We start from the raw sequence: 22,854 nt of genomic DNA, 5'->3' as shown, positions 1-22,854 counted from the left end.
CTGGCTATCTGTAATGATGTCTGAGTGTCGGAGTGGGCCCCTGGCTATCTGTAATGATGTCTGAGTGTCGGAGTGGGCCCCTGGCTATCTGTAATGATGTCTGAGTGTCGGAGTGTTCCCCTGGCTATCTGTAAATGATGTCTGAGTGTCAGAGTGGGCCCCTGGCTATCTGTAAATGAAGTCTGAGTGTCGGAGTGGGCCCCTGGCTATCAGTAATGATGTCTGAGTGTCGGAGTGGGCCCCTGGCTATCTGTAAATTATGTCTGAGTGTCGGAGTGGGCCCCTGGCTATCTGTAATGATGTCTGAGTGTCGGAGTGTTCCCCTGGCTATCTGTAAATGATGTCTGAGTGTCGGAGTGGGCCCCTGGCTATCTGTAATGATGTCTGAGTGTCGGAGTGGGCCCCTGGCTATTAAGGTATCTTTACTTTTCCTCAAGTATAACAATTCTGTACTTTTTCCACCACTGAAGAGGGCTGCAGTGATTTTACCTAAACAGCCTGAGATTACAAGATGGCTGGTCTTTAATCATAACATAACACCTCTTCTCCAGTCTTTACAGTGAGAGTAGAAACCTCTTCTCCAGTCTTTACAATGAGAGCAGAAACCTCTTCTCCAGTCTTTACAGTGAGAGCAGAACCCTCTTCTCCAGTCTTTACAGTGAGAGCAGACACCTCTTCTCCAGTCTTTACAGTGAGAGCAGAACCCTCTTCTTCAGTCTTTACAGTGAGAGCAGAACCCTCTTCTCCAGTCTTTACAGTGAGAGAAGAACCCTCTTCTCCAGTCTACAGTGAGAGCAGAACCCTGTTCTCCAGTCTTTACAGTGAGAGCAGAAACCTCTTCTCCAGTCTTTACGGTGAGAGCAGACACCTCTTCTCCAGTCTTTACAGTGAGAGCAGAAACCTCTTCTCCAGTCTTTACAGTGAGAGCAGACACCTCTTCTCAAGTCTTTACAGTGAGAGCATACACCTCTTCTCCAGTCTTTACAGTGAGAGCAGACACCTCTTCTCCAGTCTTTACAGTGAGAGCAGACACCTCTTCTCCAGTCTTTACAGTGAGAGCAGAAATCTCTTCTCCAGTCTTTACAGTGAGAGCAGACACCTCTTCTCCAGTCTTTACAGTGAGAGCAGAACCCTCTTCTCCAGTCTTTACAGTGAGAGCAGAAACCTCTTCTCCAGTCTTTACAGTGAGAGCAGACACTTCTTCTCCAGTCTTTACACTGAGAGCAGACACCTCTTCTCCAGTCTTTACAGTGAGAGCAGAAACCTCTTCTCCAGTCTTTACAGTGAGAGCAGAACCCTCTTCTCCAGTCTTTACAGTGAGAGCAGAAACCTCTTCTCCAGTCTTTACACTGAGAGCAGACACCTCTTCTCCAGTCTTTACAGTGAGAGCAGAACCCTCTTCTCCAGTCTTTACAGTGAGAGCAGAACCCTCTTCTCCAGTCTTTACAGTGAGAGCAGAAACCTCTTCTCCAGTCTTTACAGTGAGAGCAGACACCTCTTCTCCAGTCTTTACAGTGAGAGCAGACACTTCTTCTCCAGTCTTTACACTGAGAGCAGACACCTCTTCTCCAGTCTTTACAGTGAGAGCAGACACTTCTTCTCCAGTCTTTACAGTGAGAGCAGAAACCTCTTCTCCAGTCTTTACAGTGAGAGCAGACACCTCTTCTCCAGTCTTTACAGTGAGAGCAGACACTTCTTCTCCAGTCTTTACAGTGAGAGCAGAAACCTCTTCTCCAGTCTTTACAGTGAGAGCAGAAACCTCTTCTCCAGTCTTTACAGTGAGAGCAGAAACCACTTCTCCAGTCTTTACAGTGAGAGCAGAAACCTCTTCTCCAGTCTTTACAGTGAGAGCAGAAACCTCTTATCCAGTCTTTACAGTGAGAGCAGAAACCTCTCCTCCAGTCTTTACAGTGAGAGCAGAACCCTCTCCTCCAGTCTTTACAGTGAGAGCAGAACCCTCTCCTCCAGTCTTTACAGTGAGAGCAGACACTTCTTCTCCAGTCTTTACAGTGAGAGCAGGCACCTCTTCTCCAGTCTTTACAGTGAGAGCAGACACTTCTTCTCCAGTCTTTACACTGAGAGCAGACACCTCTTCTCCAGTCTTTACAGTGAGAGCAGAAACCTCTTCTCCAGTCTTTACAGTGAGAGCTGAACCCTCTTCTCCAGTCTTTACAGTGAGAGCAGAAACCTCTTCTCCAGTCTTTACACTGAGAGCAGACACCTCTTCTCCAGTCTTTACAGTGAGAGCAGAACCCTCTTCTCCAGTCTTTACAGTGAGAGCAGAACCCTCTTCTCCAGTCTTTACAGTGAGAGCAGAAACCTCTTCTCCAGTCTTTACAGTGAGAGCAGACACTTCTTGTCCAATCTTTACACTGAGAGCAGACACCTCTTCCCCAGTCTTTACAGTGAGAGCAGAACCCTCTTCTCCAGTCTTTACAGTGAGAGCAGAAACCTCTTCTCCAGTCTTTACAGTGAGAGCAGACACCTCTTCTCCAGTCTTTACAGTGAGAGCAGACACTTCTTCTCCAGTCTTTACACTGAGAGCAGACACCTCTTCTCCAGTCTTTACAGTGAGAGCAGACACTTCTTCTCCAGTCTTTACAGTGAGAGCAGACACCTCTTCTCCAGTCTTTACAGTGAGAGTAGACACTCTTCTCCAGTCTTTACAGTGAGAGCAGACACTCTTCTCCAGTCTTTACAGTGAGAGCAGACACCTCTTCTCCAGTCTTTACACTGAGAGCAGAAACCTCTTCTCCAGTCTTTACACTGAGAGCAGAAACCTCTTCTCCAGTCTTTGCAATGAGAGCAGAAACCACTTCTCCAGTCTTTACAGTGAGAGCAGAAACCTCTTCTCCAGTCTTTACAGTGAGAGCAGACACCTCTTCTCCAGTCTTTACAGTGAGAGCAGAAACCTCTTCTCCAGTCTTTACAGTGAGAGCAGACACCTCTTCTCCAGTCTTTACAGTGAGAGCAGAAACCACTTCTCCAGTCTTTACAGTGAGAGCAGAAACCTCTTCTCCAGTCTTTACACTGAGAGCAGACACCTCTTCTCCAGTCTTTACAGTGAGAGCAGAAACCTCTTCTCCAGTCTTTACAGTGAGAGCAGAACCCTCTTCTCCAGTCTTTACAGTGAGAGCAGAAACCTCTTCTCCAGTCTTTACAGTGAGAGCAGACAATTCTTGTCCAATCTTTACACTGAGAGCAGACACCTCTTCCCCAGTCTTTACAGTGAGAGCAGAACCCTCTTCTCCAGTCTTTACAGTGAGAGCAGAAACCTCTTCTCCAGTCTTTACAGTGAGAGCAGACACCTCTTCTCCAGTCTTTACAGTGAGAGCAGACACTTCTTCTCCAGTCTTTACACTGAGAGCAGACACCTCTTCTCCAGTCTTTACAGTGAGAGCAGACACTTCTTCTCCAGTCTTTACAGTGAGAGCAGACACCTCTTCTCCAGTCTTTACAGTGAGAGTAGACACTCTTCTCCAGTCTTTACAGTGAGAGCAGACACTCTTCTCCAGTCTTTACAGTGAGAGCAGACACCTCTTCTCCAGTCTTTACACTGAGAGCAGAAACCTCTTCTCAAGTCTTTACACTGAGAGCAGAAACCTCTTCTCCAGTCTTTACAATGAGAGCAGAAACCACTTCTCCAGTCTTTACAGTGAGAGCAGACACCTCTTCTCCAGTCTTTACAGTGAGAGCAGAACCCTCTTCTCCAGTCTTTACAGTGAGAGCAGAAACCTCTTCTCCAGTCTTTACAGTGAGAGCAGACACTTCTTCTCCAGTCTTTACACTGAGAGCAGACACCTCTTCTCCAGTCTTTACAGTGAGAGCAGAAACCTCTTCTCCAGTCTTTACAGTGAGAGCAGAACCCTCTTCTCCAGTCTTTACAGTGAGAGCAGAAACCTCTTCTCCAGTCTTTACACTGAGAGCAGACACCTCTTCTCCAGTCTTTACAGTGAGAGCAGGAACCTCTTCTCCAGTCTTTACAGTGAGAGCAGAACCCTCTTCTCCAGTCTTTACAGTGAGAGCAGAAACCTCTTCTCCAGTCTTTACAGTGAGAGCAGACACCTCTTCTCCAGTCTTTACAGTGAGAGCAGACACTTCTTCTCCAGTCTTTACACTGAGAGCAGACACCTCTTCTCCAGTCTTTACAGTGAGAGCAGACACTTCTTCTCCAGTCTTTACAGTGAGAGCAGAAACCTCTTCTCCAGTCTTTACAGTGAGCGCAGACACCTCTTCTCCAGTCTTTACAGTGAGAGCAGACACTTCTTCTCCAGTCTTTACAGTTAGAGCAGAAACCTCTTCTCCAGTCTTTACAGTGAGAGCAGAAACCTCTTCTCCAGTCTTTACAGTGAGAGCAGAAACCACTTCTCCAGTTTTTACAGTGAGAGCAGAAACCTCTTCTCCAGTCTTTACAGTGAGAGCAGAAACCTCTTATCCAGTCTTTACAGTGAGAGCAGAAACCTCTCCTCGAGTCTTTACAGTGAGAGCAGAACCCTCTCCTCCAGTCTTTACAGTGAGAGCAGAACCCTCTCCTCCAGTCTTTACAGTGAGAGCAGGCACCTCTTCTCCAGTCTTTACAGTGAGAGCAGACACTTCTTCTCCAGTCTTTACACTGAGAGCAGACACCTCTTCTCCAGTCTTTACAGTGAGAGCAGAAACCTCTTCTCCAGTCTTTACAGTGAGAGCTGAACCCTCTTCTCCAGTCTTTACAGTGAGAGCTGAACCCTCTTCTCCAGTCTTTACAGTGAGAGCAGAAACCTCTTCTCCAGTCTTTACACTGAGAGCAGACACCTCTTCTCCAGTCTTTACAGTGAGAGCAGAAACCTCTTCTCCAGTCTTTACAGTGAGAGCAGAACCCTCTTATCCAGTCTTTACAGTGAGAGCAGAAACCTCTTCTCCAGTCTTTACAGTGAGAGCAGACACTTCTTGTCCAATCTTTACACTGAGAGCAGACACCTCTTCCCCAGTCTTTACAGTGAGAGCAGAACCCTCTTCTCCAGTCTTTACAGTGAGAGCAGAAACCTCTTCTCCAGTCTTTACAGTGAGAGCAGACACCTCTTCTCCAGTCTTTACAGTGAGAGCAGACACTTCTTCTCCAGTCTTTACACTGAGAGCAGACACCTCTTCTCCAGTCTTTACAGTGAGAGCAGACACTTCTTCTCCAGTCTTTACAGTGAGAGCAGACACCTCTTCTCCAGTCTTTACAGTGAGAGTAGACACTCTTCTCCAGTCTTTACAGTGAGAGCAGACACTCTTCTCCAGTCTTTACAGTGAGAGCAGACACCTCTTCTCCAGTCTTTACACTGAGAGCAGAAACCTCTTCTCCAGTCTTTACACTGAGAGCAGAAACCTCTTCTCCAGTCTTTACAATGAGAGCAGAAACCACTTCTCCAGTCTTTACAGTGAGAGCAGAAACCTCTTCTCCAGTCTTTACAGTGAGAGCAGACACCTCTTCTCCAGTCTTTACAGTGAGAGCAGAAACCACTTCTCCAGTCTTTACAGTGAGAGCAGAAACCTCTTCTCCAGTCTTTACAGTGAGAGCAGAAACCTATTCTCCAGTCTTTACAGTGAGAGCAGAAACCTCTTCTCCAGTCTTTACAGTGAGAGCAGACACCTCTTCTCCAGTCTTTACAGTGAGAGCAGACACTTCTTCTCCAGTCTTTACAGTGAGAGCAGAAACCTCTTCTCCAGTCTTTACACTGAGAGCAGACACCTCTTCTCCAGTCTTTACACTGAGAGCAGAAACCTCTTCTCCAGTCTTTACAGTGAGAGCAGAAACCTCTTCTCCAGTCTTTACAGTGAGAGCAGAAACCTATTCTCCAGTCTTTACAGTGAGAGCAGAAACCTCTTCTCCAGTCTTTACAGTGAGAGCAGACACCTCTTCTCCAGTCTTTACAGTGAGAGCAGACACTTCTTCTCCAGTCTTTACAGTGAGAGCAGAAACCTCTTCTCCAGTCTTTACACTGAGAGCAGACACCTCTTCTCCAGTCTTTACACTGAGAGCAGAAACCTCTTCTCCAGTCTTTACAGTGAGAGCAGAAACCTCTTCTCCAGTCTTTACAGTGAGAGCAGAAACCTCTTCTCCAGTCTTTACAGTGAGAGCAGAACCCTCTTCTCCAGTCTTTACAGTGAGAGCAGAAACCTCTTCTCCAGTCTTTACAGTGAGAGCAGAACCCTCTTCTCCAGTCTTTACAGTGAGAGCAGAAACCTCTTCTCCAGTCTTTACAGTGAGAGCAGACATTTTTTACCACGTGTATATGATCTCTGCAGGAACTGAACCGACAACTTCGGTGTGTCTACTACCACGCTCTTGCCAACAGAGCCACACAAGGACCATGATCTTGTATGAATGAGTCCAGCATTAAAAGCCAGTGTCAGTTTATGCCAAGCTGAACATAAGTGCAAGACCAGGCTATTGATCACAGTGTCTATGGAGATGTACTACAGTAGCCTACTACTGGGACATTCATTAGGGCACACTGTAGCAATACGGTTTGCATAGGAAAACAAACATTTCTTATTGTCTCAGTTTCAGGTGGTCTATCCCAGTTTCAGGTGGTCTATCCCAGTTTCAGGTGGTCTATCCCAGTTTCAGGTAGTCTATCCCAGTTTCAGGTAGTCTATCCCAGTTTCAGGTAGTCTATCCCAGTTTCAGGTGGTCTATCCCAGTTTCAGGTAGTCTATCCCAGTTTCAGGTAGTCTATCCCAGTTTCAAGTAGTCTATCCCAGTTTCAGGTGGTCTATCCCAGTTTCAGGTGGTCTATCCCAGTTTCAGGTAGTCTACCCCAGTTTCAGGTAGTCTACCCCAGTTTCAGGTAGTCTATCCCAGTTTCAGGTAGTCTATCCCAGTTTCAAGTAGTCTATCCCAGTTTCAGGTAGTCTATCCCAGTTTCAGGTAGTCTATCCCAGTTTCAGGTAGTCTATCCCAGTTTCAAGTAGTCTATCCCAGTTTCAGGTGGTCTATCCCAGTTTCAGGTGGTCTATCCCAGTTTCAGGTGGTCTATCCCAGTTTCAGGTGGTCTATCCCAGTTTCAGGTGGTCTATGCCAGTTTCAGGTAGTCTATCCCAGTTTCAGGTGGTCTATCCCAGTTTCAGGTGGTCTATCCCAGTTTCAGGTAGTCTATCCCAGTTTCAGGTAGTCTATCCCAGTTTCAGGTAGTCTATCCCAGTTTCAGGTAGTCTATCCCAGTTTCAGGTAGTCTATCCCAGTTTCAGATAGTCTATCCCAGTTTCAGGTGGTCTATCCCAGTTTCAGGTTGTCTATCCCAGTTGCAGGTTGTCTATCCCAGTTTCAGGTGGTCTATCCCAGTTTCAGGTGGTCTATCCCAGTTCAGGTGGTCTATCCCAGTTCAGGTGGTCTATCCCAGTCCAGGTGGTCTATCCCAGTTCAGGTAGTCTATCCCAGTTCAGGTGGTCTATCCCAGTTTCAGGTAGTCTATCCCAGTTTCAGGCTGATTTCCTCTGTTTGTTGCTTAAAGGAATCTGACCTGATCACTGAGTCTTGACCAGTGATCTTCAAATCCCAGCCTGGTGGTCCAGAGTACCGCTTGTTTTCTGTTCTACCTGATCATTATTTTCACCCACCTGGTGTCCCAGGTCTAAATGATTCCCTGATTAGAGGGGAATCACCCACCTGGTGTCCCAGGTCTAAATGATTCCCTGATTAGAGGGGAATCACCCACCTGGTGTCCCAGGTCTAAATGATTCCCTGATTAGAGGGGAATCACCCACCTGGTGTCCCAGGTCTAAATGATTCCCTGATTAGAGGGGAATCACCCACCTGGTGTCCCAGGTCTAAATGATTCCCTGATTAGAGGGGAATCACCCACCTGGTGTCCCAGGTCTAAATTATTCCCTGATTAGAGGGGAATCACCCACCTGGTGTCCAAGGTCTAAATGATTCCCTGATTAGAGGGGAATCACCCACCTGGTGTCCCAGGTCTAAATGATTCCCTGATTAGAGGGGAATCACCCACCTGGTGTCCCAGGTCTAAATGATTCCCTGATTAGAGGGGAATCACCCACCTGGTGTCCCAGGTCTAAATGATTCCCTGATTAGAGGGGAATCGACCACCTGGTGTCCCAGGTCTAAATGATTCCCTGATTAGAGGGGAATCACCCACCTGGTGTCCCAGGTCTAAATGATTCCCTGATTAGAGGGGAATCACCCACCTGGTGTCCCAGGTCTAAATGATTCCCTGATTAGAGGGGAAGAATTCAAATCGGCAGTGGAACTGGTTTTGATGTCCCAGATTTGAAATTGGTCTGATCTAGACCGAGCTGCGTCTCTTGGCGAAGGCCCTGAATGGGGTGAGGAAGTTTAAGCCAGAGGCTATGGAACTGATGCACTGGTTAGGGCTGCATACACACCCTGTATCACCTGGCTCACAGTAGTGAGAGGACATCATGTCCCATTGAGGGGAGAGCATGGTACAGTTCTCTACGTATTGGTCAGAGAAGCCCAGGTCCCGGTTTATAATCATTGGGATGGATCCCTGGCCCTGCAGATTCTCCCTGCTGCGGTACCACAGACACGAACACACTGTCTGGAAGCCCAGCACCTCGTTGTACACATCCTTCGGGCCTCGCTTGGTGCCGCCGGTAGTAGTGGCTAGGGGAGTGGAGGAGGAAGTGGAGGCCGAGACAGAAACAGCAGACAGACCGCCGTCGGCGTTCTTCTCACCCCTCGTGGAGAGGAGGGCTTTCTGCTCGGCGTCGCGCCGTTCGTCCTCTGTGTTCATCATCAGGAACCTCAACACAACCAGGTTGAGGAAGGCGCCGATCACGGTGAGTCCCGTCAAGATGTATACGAAGCAGAAGGCCACGTAGCGCGGGTCGTTCTGCAAGGCGTGGTCCTTCTGCAGCGCCACGTAGTCCCCGAAGCCGATGGTGGTCAGGGTGATGAAGCAGTAGTAGTAGGCGTGGAAGAAGCTCCAGCCCTCGTAGTGGGAGAAGGCTGCCGCCCCGACACACAGCGTTGACATGCAGGAGAAGAAGCCGACGGTCACCATGTTGGCCATGGACACCTCGGTGTGGTGCAGGCCCAGACACTGCTTGACCCGATGGAAAAGGAAGCGGACCAGTGTGTTGATGCGTTCTCCCATGCTCTGGAACATGACAAGGGTCAGGGGGATCCCCAGGAGGGCGTAGAACATGCAGAACACCTTCCCTGAGTCCGTGCTGGGTGCAGCATGGCCGTACCCTGGGAGAGGAGAAGGAGAGGAGAGGAGAGGAGAGGAGAGAAGGAGAGAGGAGGGGAGGGGAGGGGAGGAGAAGAAGAGGAGAGAGGAGAGGAGAGGAGAGGAGAGGAGAGGAGAGGAGAAGAGAGGAGAGGAGAGGAGAGGAGAGGAGAGGAGAGGAGAGGAGAGGAGAGGAGAGGAGAGGAAGAGGTAGAGGAGAGATCAATGTCCTCATTCTGATTATAAATAGTGCACTACTGTTGACCGGGGCCATATTCCATATATAGTACACTACTGTTGACCAGGGTCCTATTCCCTATATAGTACACTACTGTTGACCAGGGCCCTATTCCCTATATAGTACACTACTGTTGACCCGGCTCTGGTAGTAGTGTACTATATAGGGAATAGGGTGCCATTTATGACGCTGACCAACTGTAAGCCACTACCACTGTGCCTTGTTGTGTTCCACCACTATTTATAATCAGAATGAGGGTACTGCTGCCCGCATGAAGAATTCTGCACACACACTAATCTCCAAATGTGTGTGGTAGAAATAAGCGGCTCTACCTTAGCATAGCGTACATATTGTAGTTATCACAGTGATAGAAACCCTCTGAGGAGACGTTAGCGTAGCGTACATATTGTAGTTATCACAGTGATAGAAACCCTCTGAGGAGACGTTAGCATAGCTTACCTATTGTAGTTATCAGTGATAGAACCCCCTGAGGAGACGTTAGCGTAGCTTACCTATTGTAGTTATCACAGTGATAGAACCCTCTGAGGAGACGTTAGCGTAGCTTACATATTGTAGTTATCACAGTGATAGAAACTCCTGAGGACACGTTAGCTTAGCTTACCTATTGTAGTTATCACAGTGATAGAACCCTCTGAGGAGACGTTAGCTTAGCTTACCTATTGTAGTTATCACAGTGATAGAACCCTCTGAGGAGACGTTAGCATAGCTTACCTATTGTAGTTATCACAGTGATAGAACCCTCTGAGGAGACGTTAGCATAGCGTACATATTGTAGTTATCACAGTGATAGAAACCCTCTGAGGAGACGTTAGCATAGCTTACCTATTGTAGTTATCACAGTGATAGAACCCCCTGAGGAGACGTTAGCGTAGCTTACATATTGTAGTTATCACAGTGATAGAAACCCTCTGAGGAGACGTTAGCATAGCTTACCTATTGTAGTTATCAGTGATAGAACCCCCTGAGGAGACGTTAGCGTAGCTTACCTATTGTAGTTATCACAGTGATAGAACCCTCTGAGGAGACGTTAGCGTAGCTTACATATTGTAGTTATCACAGTGATAGAAACTCCTGAGGACACGTTAGCTTAGCTTACCTATTGTAGTTATCACAGTGATAGAACCCTCTGAGGAGACGTTAGCTTAGCTTACCTATTGTAGTTATCACAGTGATAGAACCCTCTGAGGAGACGTTAGCATAGCTTACCTATTGTAGTTATCACAGTGATAGAACCCTCTGAGGAGACGTTAGCATAGCTTACCTATTGTAGTTATCACAGTGATAGAACCCCCTGAGGAGACGTTAGCATAGCTTACATATTGTAGTTATCACAGTGATAGAAACCCTCTGAGGAGACGTTAGCATAGCTTACCTATTGTAGTTATCACAGTGATAGAACCCTCTGAGGAGACGTTAGCATAGCTTACCTATTGTAGTTATCAGTGATAGAACCCCCTGAGGAGACGTTAGCTTAGCTTACCTATTGTAGTTATCACAGTGATAGAACCCTCTGAGGAGACGTTAGCTTAGCTTACCTATTGTAGTTATCACAGTGATAGAACCCTCTGAGGAGACGTTAGCATAGCTTACCTATTGTAGTTATCACAGTGATAGAACCCTCTGAGGAGACGTTAGCATAGCTTACCTATTGTAGTTATCACAGTGATAGAACCCCCTGAGGAGACGTTAGCATAGCTTACCTATTGTAGTTATCACAGTGATAGAAACCCTCTGAGGAGACGTTAGCTACGCTAACATATTGTAGTTATCACAGTGATAGAAACACCTGAGGAGACGTTAGCATAGCTTACCTATTGTAGTTATCACAGTGATAGAAACCCTCTGAGGAGACGTTAGCATAGCTTACCTATTGTAGTTATCACAGTGATAGCGAAGTAAAAAGATCCGGCGAATTTCCACTGCACCCCGGCTTTGTGCGGTTTCAGTTGCAGCATCACGACTTCGAGCTCGTCAAAGTTCACTTTGGTCAAGTTGTATTTCTGTATTAACTCCCACTTCCTCTCGTCCAGCTTTCTCTTTTGGCTTCTCTCTTGTTTCGACTCCAGAGTGTCGAAGACGGCTGCCCCGACCAGCAGGTAGGTAAAGATGCTCATGATGAGAACGAGGGTACGCACGTTCTGTTTCTTCATCACGATTGGAGAGTTAGTTCCCTTGGAGACAGACTTGCTCTCGTCTTGTTAAACATCTACCAGGTTTTTAACTTCCTCCTTAACGGACTCTGTGGTTATAGAAAACCTTCACGATCCTTTTCAGGGCACCACTCCCACGGCGGAGTGGGACGTCTGTTCTTTCAGCAGCATCCCCACGGCTCGGTGGGATGTCTTTCCCTATTTGGTCATCTTGTCAGGAGCATATGGATCTAGCTCTGTTCCAGGGTGTTACTAGGAGCATATCTATGTAGCTCTGGTTCAGGGTGTTACTAGGAGCATATGGATCTAGCTCTGGTCCAGGGTGTTACTAGGAGCATATGGACGTAGCTCTGGTCCAGGGTGTTACTAAGCTCATATCTATGTAGCTCTGGTCCAGGGTGTTACTAGGATCATGTGGGTCTAGCTCTGGTCCAGGGTGTTACTAGGAGCATCTCTATGTAGCTCTGGTCCAGGGTGTTACTAGGAGCATATGGATGTAGCTCTGGTCCAGGGTGTTACTAGGAGCATATGGATCTAGCTCTGTTCCAGGGTGTTACTAGGAGCATATCTATGTAGCTCTGGTTCAGGGTGTTACTAGGAGCATATGGATCTAGCTCTGGTCCAGGGTGTTACTAGGAGCATATGGACGTAGCTCTGGTTCAGGGTGTTACTAGGAGCATGTGGGTCTAGCTCTGGTCCAGGGTGTTACTAAGAGCATATCTATGTAGCTCTGGTTCAGGGTGTTACTAGGAGCATATGGATCTAGCTCTGGTCCAGGGTGTTACTAGGAGCATATGGATCTAGCTCTGTTCCAGGGTGTTACTAGGAGCATATCTATGTAGCTCTGGTTCAGGGTGTTACTAGGAGCATATGGATCTAGCTCTGGTCCAGGGTGTTACTAGGAGCATGTGGGTCTAGCTCTGGTCCAGGGTGTTACTAGGAGCATATGGTTGTAGCTCTGGTTCAGGGTGTTACTAGGAGCATATGGTTGTAGCTCTGGTTCAGGGTGTTACTAGGAGCATATGGATCTAGCTCTGGTCCAGAGCGGATGTGGATGTATGCCTCAATGTGGACAGCAGCTATAAGATGAACTCAACAGCGCTCTGTCTTTCATCTGAACGGGACCAGAAATATTCTCTCTAATCTGTTTTCTAATTGAACCAGGAACATTTTCTCTATAATCTGGGCCATTGTTTTTTGTAGTCACACTTTACAATGTCTCCCTAGCCGATTTAATATGACATGGTAGTTAATAACACACACAGCAAATAGGCTACAACATGGTCAGTATCCTACCGTTGTTATACATGTTTGTGGGATGCACAATTGCAAGCATTATGAAAAGTTTGGGGTCACTTAGAAAAATGTCCTTGTTTTTTAAAGAAAAGCACATTTTTTGGTCCATTTAAAATAGCATCAAATTGATCAGAAATGGCAGCTTCATTAATTAGTACCCCGCAAAACACCAGTCTCAACGTCAACAGTGAAGAGGCGACTCCGGGATGCTGGCCTTCTAGGCAGAGCTCCTCTGTCCAGTGTCTGTGTTCTTTTGCCATCTTAATCTTTTCTTTTTATTGGCCAGTCTGAGATATGGCTTTTTCTTTGCAACTCTCAATAACAAACATATTGTCCAGTTCATTAATAGGCTCTACCTCAATAACAAACAGGTTGTTTAGTTCATTAATAGGCTCTACCTCAATAACAAACAGGTTGTCCAGTTCATTAATAGGCTCTACCTCAATAACAAACAGGTTGTCCAGTTCATTAATAGGCTCTACCTCAATAACAAACAGGTTGTTTAGTTCATTAATAGGCTCTACCTCAATAACAAACAGGTTGTCCAGTTCATTAATAGGCTCTACCTCAATAACAAAACATGAAGAAATCAAACAAACTTGATTGATGTTTTTTAATTGAACAGTGTGAGGCCAAGATAATGGTCGTCTCCCGAGCACATGACAGGCATACGATATCTCAAATAATCATCAGTACAATCTTTATAGTCAATTGGTTCTCTTCAATATACAGCTGCAACCCAGGCAAAATGCTGTTGTTGTTTAATGGCCAAAATTAAATAAATCAATCTACCGTCCCATATCCCCTTATTAGTGATCGGGTTCCGGTGAATGTAGGCCACTATAAAGGGGATAGGGTGGGCCCTGGTGAATGTAGGGCACTATAAAGGGGATAGGGTGGGCCCTGGTGAATGGAGTGCACTATAAAGGGAATAGGGTGGGCGCTGGTGAAAGGAGTGCACTATAAAGGGGATAGGGTGGGCCCTGGTGAATGTAGGGCACTATAAAGGGGATAGGGTGGGCCCTGGTGAATGTAGGGCACTATAAAGGGGATAGGGTGGGCCCTGGTGAATGTAGGGCACTATAAAGGGGACAGGGTGGGCCCTGGTGAATGTAGGGCACTACAAAGGGGATAGGGTGGGCCCCTGGTGAATGTAGTGCACTATAAAGGGGATAGGGTGGGCCCCTGGTGAATGTAGGGCACTATAAAGGGGATAGGGTGGGCCCCTGGTGAATGTAGGGCACTATAAAGGGGATAGGGTGGGCCCCTGGTGAATGTAGGGCACTATAAAGGGGATAGGGTGGGCCCCTAGTGAATGTAGGGCACTATAAAGGGGACAGGGATCTGGGATACATCCTATATCAAAGGAAGGAGTGACACTCAGCACCCTCTTCTGATCAATACAACCTACTGAGTCATTTCTTTACTTAAGTCATTGTGTAATCACATACGATTGGTAATCAATATATTTATAACGTGCATTCAATCATTCTTATTTTGGTATGTATAGATAGAGTCAGGGTCTTGTGAAGACACTGATTACTGAAGAAGCTACCATAGTTTTTTTTTTTTAAATATAGCAATGTATGGTTCATTTTAACCACATACACACACACCAATGCATGTTGACAGTATATGGTGTATCAGTGAATCATTTGGAAATAATGATCATCGAAAACAACTTGCTCTCTTTCCCCTCCTAGCTATATCTATTGAAGAGACAAAACGACACGTCATTAAAATGAGGAATCATTCATTTTCTCTTTAAGAATTTGTTTGGATAAAAAAAAAAAAAAAAAAAAAAAAAAAAATAGTTACTACTTTGTTTCATGATCAGTTATTTTTTATTTTTTTAAAAAGGGCAACGCTATCTCTGAGAGCGGTATTACTTCTACCAAAGCTTCCTATGGACTAACAAGGTACGGTTTCTTGTTTAAAGTTTTCTCCAGGACCATTCTCTCTCCATCTCAGTCTCTCTCTCTCTCTCCTTCTCTCTCTCCATCTCAGTATCTCTCTCCCTCTCTCTCTCCATCTCAGTCTCTCTCTCTCTCCTTCTCTCTCTCCATCTCAGTATCTCTCTCCCTCTCTCTTTCCATCTCTGTCTCTCACTTACTCCATCCCTCCCTCTCTCTCTCCCCCCCCTCTCTCACTCTCTCTCCCTCTCTCTCTCGCTCTCTCTCTCCCTCTCTCTCCCTCTCTCTCCCTCTCTCTCCCTCTCTCTCCCTCTCTCTCCCTCTCTCTCTCTCTCTCTCTCTCCCCCCCCCCCCCCCCCTCTCTGTCTGTCTCTCTCTCCCTCTCTCTCTCTCTCTCTCCCCCTCTCTCTCTCTCTCTCTCTCTCTCTCCCCCTCTCTCTCTCTCTCTGTGGTCTACAAGGATTCAAACTCGTCAACTCTCTGTTTGGTGTTACCCATACGGATTTGCCGCAGGGTCTTGTACTTGTCTCGGCCAGCGCGGACGTTCTCCGTGTGGAGCAGGTCGTTCTGGGTCTTCATGGTGTCGTCTCTGGTCTCGGCCAGGTCAGCACTCAGGGACTGCAGACAGAAAGGGTAAACGCCCAGTAAAAAAATCTCACTTTTAAAAGTTCATAGTCTCTTAACTCGTACACAAATAATGTTGTTGACTTGTTCTATATTTGTATGTTTTGTACAAAGCATAAATTGGAGAAAAACACATTAACCCCCCCCCCCCCCCCCCCCCCACCTCAAACAGATAATTTTAATAATGCTTGACATTTCCTCATAGAACATGATGTCATCTCCCTGAGGAGGATGAGCTGGCCAATCAGCGGTCTACCTGCATGAATATTTTTAATGACCGGTATATGCCCACACCATTCCAACATGTAAAAAGCTGCTTTTACTCGTAAGTAATTAGGTCATATTTCACAGAACTCTGGAAACACTGAGCAGTTACTTTAAAAGCATTGGATGCATCCTAAGTAGAAGGCTATTTCCCATAGGGCCCTAGAGACCACAACCCACAGGGCCCCAGAGACCACAGGGCCCCAGAGACCACAGCCTACCAGAGACCACAGCCCACCAGAGACCACAGGGCCCTAGAGACCACAGGGCCCCAGAGACCACAGCCTACCAGAGACCACAGCCCACCAGAGACCACAGGGCCCTAGAGACCACAGGGCCCTAGAGACCACAGGGCCCCAGAGACCACAGCCTACCAGAGACCACAGCCCACAGGGCCCCAGAGACCACAGCCCCCCAGAGACCACAGCCCACCAGAGACCACAGGGCCCTAGAGACCACAGGGCCCCAGAGACCACAGCCTACCAGAGACCACAGCCTACCAGAGACCACAGCCCACAGGGCCCCAGAGGCCACAGCCCACAAGAGACCACAGCCCACAGGGCCCCAGAGACCACAGCCCACCAGAGACCACAGCCCACCAGAGACCACAGCGCCCCAGAGACCACAGGGCCCCAGATGGACTGAGACTCACCATTAGTTGTGCCTGAATGCGTTTGTTCTTCTCGGCCTCGGTAACACGCTCCTCCTCCTCCCGGTGGTCGTTGATGTCCTGCTGCTGCAGCTCAGCGCTGTACGTGCTGTTCTCCTCGCTTTCCTCCTGGTCACTGTGGCTGCTGTCGCTGCTGTCAGGTGAGGGAGGGGCTGGGATGGCAGCGGGGGCGGCCATTACCAGGTGAAGCTCCTCCTTAGTCTTCAGAAGATCCTCCTGTACCTCCCTAGCCTGGGGGGGGAAGAGAGAGAGAGAGAGAGAGAGAGACAGACAGAGACAGAGACAGAGACAGAGACAGAGACAGAGAGACAGAGAGACAGAGAGACAGAGAGACAGAGAGAGAGAGAGAGAGAGAGAGAGAGAGAGAGAGAGAGAGAGAGAGAGAGACAGAGACAGAGACAGAGACAGAGACAGAGACAGAGAGAGAGAGAGAGAGAGAGATGGAAAAGGGTTTAGTACTATATCTCTTGACACAATGATGAAAATAATCATGGCCTCTAAACCTTCAAGCTGCATACTGGACCCTATTCCAACTAAACTACTGAAAGAGCTGCTTCCTGTGCTTGGCCCTCCTATGTTGGACATAATAAATCGGCTCTCTATCCACCAGATGTGTACCAAACTCACTAAAAGTGGCAGTAATAAAGCCTCTCTTGAAAAAGCCTAATCTTGACCCAGAAAATATAAAAAACTAATCGGCCTATATCGAATCTTTCATTCCTCTCAAAAATGTTGGAAAAGGCTGTTGCGCAGCAACTCACTGCCTTCCTGAAGACAAACAATGTATACGAAATGCTTCAGTCTGGTTTTAGACCCCATCATAGCACTAAGACTGCACTTGTGAAGGTGGTAAATGTTCAAATCTATCAATAATTCAATCAAATTGACTCATAAAGCCCTTTTTTTGCATTAACAGTGGCTGGCTAGGATCGCTATGGTTTAGCTTTCACGTTCAGTTGATCCCTCAGAGTTGAAGTGTATGAGGACATGCTGATGGTGCCCAAGGGAAGGAGACTCACCCTGCTCTGCCATGTTTCAGCCTCTTCCTCCTGGAACCTCTTGGCCTCCTCCAGCAGGGCGATCTTAGCAGTGTACTCTGCCAGCTCTGCAGCCTAGAGAGAGAGAGAGAAAAGGTGTCAGATCTTAGCAGTGTACTCTGCCAGCTCTGCAGCCTAGAGAGGTAAAGAGAGAGAGAGAGAGAGAGAGGTAGAGAGAGAGAGAGAGAGAGGTAGAGAGAGAGAGAGAGAGAGAGAGAGAGAGAGAGAGAGAGAGAGAGAGAGAGAGAGAGGTAGAGAGAGAGAGAGAGAGAGAGAGAGAGAGGTAGAGAGAGAGAGAGAGAGAGAGGTAGAGAGAGAGAGGTAGAGAGAGAAAGGTAGAGAGAGAGAGAGAGAGACAGAGGTAGAGAGAGAGACAGAGGTAGGGAGAGAGAGAGGTAGAGAGAGAGACAGAGGTAGAGAGAGAGATAGATAGAGAGAGAGAGAGGTAGAGAGAGAGAGAGGTAGAGAGAGAGAGAGCGAGAGAGAGAGACAGAGAGAGAGACAGAGAGAGAGAGAGAGAGAAAAGGTGTCAGATCTTAGCAGTGTATTGCGCCACCTTAACAACAATGACAAATGGTTTGATGAAGAATGCAAAAATCTAAGACAAAAATGTAGAAACCTGTCCAACCAAAAACATAGAGACCCAGAAAACCTACGCCTTTGCTATGGTGAATCACTGAAACAATACAGAAATACACTACGGAAAAAGAAGGAACAGCACGTCAGAAATCCGCTCAATGTCATTGAATAATCCATAGACTCTAACAACTTCTGGGAAAATTGGAAAACACTAAATGAACAACACCATAAAGAGTTGTCTATCCAAAATGGAGATGTATGGGTAAACCACTTCTCCAATCTGATTGGCTCTATAACAAAGAACAAACAGCAAAAACATATACATGATCAAATACAACTCTTAGAATGAACTATTAAAGACTACCAGAACCCACTGGATTCTCCAATTACCTTGAATGAGCTACAGGACAAAATACAAACCCTCCAACCCAAAAAGGCCTGTGGTGTTGATGGTATCCTCAATTAAATTATGAAATATACGGACCACAAATTCCATTTGGCTATTCTTAAACTCTTTATCATCCTTAGCTGGCATCTTCCAAAATATTTGGAACCAAGGACTGATCACCCCAATCCCTAACCCTAACCCCAATAACTACCGTGGGATATGCGTCAACAGTAACCTTGGGAAAGTCCTCTGCATTATCATTAACAGCATACTCGTACATTTCCTCAGTGAAAACAATGTACTGAGCAAATGTCAAATTGGCTTTTTGCCAAATTACCGTACAACAGACCATGTATTCACCCTGCACACCCTAACTGACAAACAAAAAAACAAAAACAAAGGCAAAGTCTTCTCATGCTTTGTTGATTTCAAAAAAGCTCAATCTGGCATGAGGGTCTGCTATACACATTGATGGAAAGTGGTGTTGGGGGAAAAAACATACGTCATTATAAAATCCATTCTGCAGCCTAGAGAGTCGAAGAAGAAGAAGAGGAAGAAGAAGGCTGAGAACAGGTGGATCGGGGCAGGGTGATGTCATTGATGTTTGTGTATTCTCAAGGAACCGGGAATCAGTTACTTTGGGAATCGACTCCCAGCCCTAATTTTACATAAAGACCAGAACATCAAGCATTTATACAGAAGTCCTCTTGACTGATCCCAGTGTCCTCACCAGCTGTTCCTGACTCATCCCAGTGTCCTCACCAGCTGTTCCTGACTCATCCCAGTGTCCTCACCAGCTGTTCCTAACTCACCCCAGTGTCCTCACCAGCTGTTCCTAACTCATCCCAGTGTCCTCAACAGCTGTTCCTAACTCATCCCAGTGTCCTCACGAGCTGTTCCTGACTCACCCCAGTGTCCTCACCAGCTGTTCCTAACTCACCCCAGTGTCCTCACCAGCTGTTCCTAACTCATCCCTGTGTCCTCACCAGCTGTTCGTAACTCACCCCAGTGTCCTCACCAGCTGTTCCTGACTCATCTCAGTGTCCTCACCAGCTGTTCCTAACTCACCCCAGTGTCCTCACCAGCTGTTCCTAACTCATCCCTGTGTCCTCACCAGCTGTTCGTAACTCACCCCAGTGTCCTCACCAGCTGTTCCTGACTCATCTCAGTGTCCTCACCAGCTGTTCCTGACTCATCCCAGTGTCCTCACCAGCTGTTCCTGACTCATCCCAGTGTCCTCACCAGCTGTTCCTGACTCATCCCAGTGTCCTCACCAGCTGTTCCTGACTCATCCCAGTGTCCTCACCAGCTGTTCCTGACTCATCCCAGTGTCCTCACCAGCTGTTCCTGACTCATCCCAGTGTCCTCACCAGCTGTTCCTAACTCACCCCAGTGTCCTCACCAGCTGTTCCTAACTCATCCCAGTGTCCTCACCAGCTGTTCCTAACTCATCCCAGTGTCCTCACCAGCTGTTCCTGAATCACCTCAGTGTCCTCACCAACTGTTCCTGACTCATCCCAGTGTCCTCAACAGCTGTTCCTGACTCATCCCAGTGTCCTCAACAGCTGTTCCTGACTCATCTCAGTGTCCTCACCAGCTGTTCCTGACTCATCCCAGTGTCCTCACCAGCTGTTCCTGACTCATCCCAGTGTCCTCACCAGCTGTTCCTGACTCATCCCAGTGTCCTCACCAGCTGTTCCTGACTCATCCCAGTGTCCTCACCAGCTGTTCCTGACTCATCCCAGTGTCCTCACCAGCTGTTCCTGACTCATCCCAGTGTCCTCACCAGCTGTTCTTAACTCATCCCTGTGTCCTCCCCAGCTGTTCCTGACTCATCCCAGTGTTCTCACCAGCTGTTCCTAACTCACCCCAGTGTCCTCACCAGCTGTTCCTGACTCATCCCAGTGTCCTCCCCAGCTGTTCCTGACTCATCCCAGTGTACTCACCAGCTGTTCCTGACTCTCTAGCTGAATCACGGCCTGCCTGGCCAGCTCGTCTTTGGCCAGGAGAGCAGCCTGTCTCTCAGCCTCCAGCCTGGCTGCATCCTGCTCCACCCTCCTCCTCTCCTCTTCCAGACGGATAGCTCTCTCCAGCTGCTCCTGCAGTTCTGTTACAGACAGACAGACGTTATATTAAAATACATATACACATATATATATATTCATATATACTGAACAAAAATATAAACGCAACATGCAACAATTTCAAAGATTTTAATGAGTTACAGTTATAAAGAATATAATGAAATCAGTTAATTCAAATAAATCAATTAGACCCTAATCTATTTATTTGACATGACAGGAATACAGATGTGCATCTGTTGGTCACAGATACCTTTAAAAAAAAAGTAGGGGTGTGGATCAGAAAACCAGTCAGTATCTGGTGTGACCACCATTTGCCTCATGCAAATGGTGGTCACACCAGATACACATCTCCTTCGCATAGAGTTGATCAGGCTGTTGATTGTGGCCTGTGGAATGCTGTCCCACTCCTCTTCAATGGCTGTGTGAAGTTGCTGGATGTTGGCGGGAACTGGAACACGCTGTCATACAGGTCGATCCAGAGCATCCCAAACATGATCAATGGGTGACGTGTCTGGTGAGTATGCAGGCCATGGAAGAACTGGGACATTTTCAGCTTCCAGGAATTGTCTACAGAGTCTTGCGACATGGGGCTGTGCATTATCATGCTGAAACATGAAGTGATGGTGGTGGATGAATGGCACGACAATGGGCCTCAGGATCTTGTCACGGTATCTCTGTGCATTCAAATTGCCATCGATAAAATGCAATTGTGTTCGTTGTCCACAGTTTATGCCTGCCCATACCATAACCCCAGCACCATCATGGGGCACTCTGTTCACAGCATTGACATCAGCGAACCGCTCGCCCACACGATGCCATACATGACGCCATACTCATGGTCTGCCGTTGTGAGGCCATTTGGACATAATGCCAAATTCTCTAAAATTACATTAGAGGCGGCTTAAGGTATAGAAATTAACATAATTTTTTTGGGCAACAGCTCTGGTGGACATTCCTGCAGTCAGCATGCCAATTGCACTTCAAAACTTGAGAGATCTGTGGCATTGTGTTGTGTGACAAAACTGCATATTTTAGAGTGGCCTTTTATTGTACCCAGCACAAGGTGCACCTGTGGATCATGCTATTAAATCAGCTTTTTTGATATGTCACATCTGTCAGGTGGATGGATTATCTTGGCAAAGGAGAAATACTCACTAACAGGGTTGTAAACAAATGTAAATAACATTGGAGAGAAATAAGATTTTTTTGTGAACATTTTGGAACATTTCAGGGATTTTTTATTTCAGCTCATGAAATGCGGGACAAACACTTTACATATTGTATTTATATTTATGTTCATTGTACAGTTGAAGCCGGAAGTTTGCATATATTTTGGTTGGAGTCATTAAAACTCGTTTTTCAACCACTTCACAAATTTCTTGTTAACAAACTATAGTTTTGACAAGTCGGTTAGGACATCTACTTTGTGCATGACACAAGTCATTTTTACAACAACTTACAGACTGAATTATAAGTGAAATAATCTCTGTATCACAATTCCAGTGATTCTGAAGTTTACATACACTAAGTTGACTGTGCCTTTAAACAGCTTGGAAAATTCCAGAAAATGATGTCATGGCTTTAGAAGCTTCTGATAGGCTAATTGACATCATTTGAGTAATTGGAGGTGTACCTGTGGATGTATTTCAAGGCCTACCTTCAAACCCAGTGCCTATTTGCTTGACAACATGTGAAAATCAAAAGAAATCAGCCGAGACCTCAGAAAAAACATTGTAGACCTCCACAAGTCTGGTTCATCCTTGGGAGCAATTTCCAAACGCCTGAAGGTACCACGTTTATCTGTACAAACAATAGTACGCAAGTATAAACACCATGGGACCACGCAGCCGTCATACCGCTCAGGAAGGAGACGCGTTCTCTCTCCTATAGATGAACGTACTTTGGTGTGAAAAGAGCAAATCAATCCCAGAACAACAGCAAAGGACCTTGTGAAGATGCTGGAGGAAACGGGTACAAAAGTATCTATATCCACAGTAAAACGAGTCCTATATCGACATAACCTGAAAGGCCGGTCAGCAAGGAAGAAGCCACTGCTCCAAAACCGCCATAACAAAGACAAACTACGGTTTGCAACTGCACACGGGGACAAAGATTGTAATTTTTGGAGAAATGTCCTCTGGTCTGAACAAAAATAGAACTGTTTGGCCATAATGACCATCATTATGTTAGGAGGAAAAAGGGGGAGGCTTGCAAGCTGAAGAACACCATCCCAACCGTGAAGCACGGGGGTGGCAGCATCATGTTGTGGGGGTGCTTTGCTGCAGGAGGGACTGGTGCAATTCACAAAATAGATGGCATCATGAGGGAAGAAAATTATGTGGATATATTGAAGCAACATCTCAACACATCAGTCAGGAAGTTAAAGCTTGGTCGCAAATGGGTCTTCCAAA

The 22,854-nt window shown here is 46.8% G+C and overlaps 3 protein-coding genes across 3 annotated transcripts in view; all 3 read right to left on the bottom strand.

Annotated features, from left to right (window-relative positions):
• Nucleotides 1-22,854, bottom strand: part of LOC110505940 (probable N-acetyltransferase camello) — a 669,337-nt gene that overhangs the window by 218,663 nt on the left and 427,820 nt on the right. The window lies entirely within an intron of this gene.
• Nucleotides 8,176-11,654, bottom strand: kcnk3b (potassium channel, subfamily K, member 3b). The gene is made up of 2 exons (XM_036963127.1): nt 11,306-11,654; nt 8,176-9,202 (listed from the first exon to the last, which is right to left on the bottom strand). The coding sequence occupies exons 1-2, from the start codon at nt 11,586-11,588 to the stop codon at nt 8,271-8,273; spliced, it is 1,215 nt and encodes a 404-aa protein (XP_036819022.1). The 5' UTR covers nt 11,589-11,654; the 3' UTR covers nt 8,176-8,270.
• ezra (ezrin a) overlaps nt 15,190-22,854 on the bottom strand; it is a 34,118-nt gene continuing 26,453 nt past the window's right edge. Inside the window, exons 11-14 of the mRNA XM_036963118.1 lie at nt 20,306-20,466; nt 17,375-17,467; nt 16,338-16,586; nt 15,190-15,415 (exon numbers count right to left, since the gene is read on the bottom strand). Of these exons, the coding sequence (XP_036819013.1) occupies nt 15,251-15,415; nt 16,338-16,586; nt 17,375-17,467; nt 20,306-20,466 (668 nt within the window). The 3' untranslated portion in view covers nt 15,190-15,250. The remainder of the gene's footprint in view (nt 15,416-16,337; nt 16,587-17,374; nt 17,468-20,305; nt 20,467-22,854) is intronic.

Source organism: Oncorhynchus mykiss, chromosome 25 (assembly GCF_013265735.2).
Source record: "Oncorhynchus mykiss isolate Arlee chromosome 25, USDA_OmykA_1.1, whole genome shotgun sequence".
Lineage (NCBI taxonomy): Eukaryota > Metazoa > Chordata > Actinopteri > Salmoniformes > Salmonidae > Oncorhynchus > Oncorhynchus mykiss.
The sequence above is the reverse complement of the archived record's forward strand: the minus strand, read 5'-3'. Positions and strand labels throughout refer to the sequence as shown.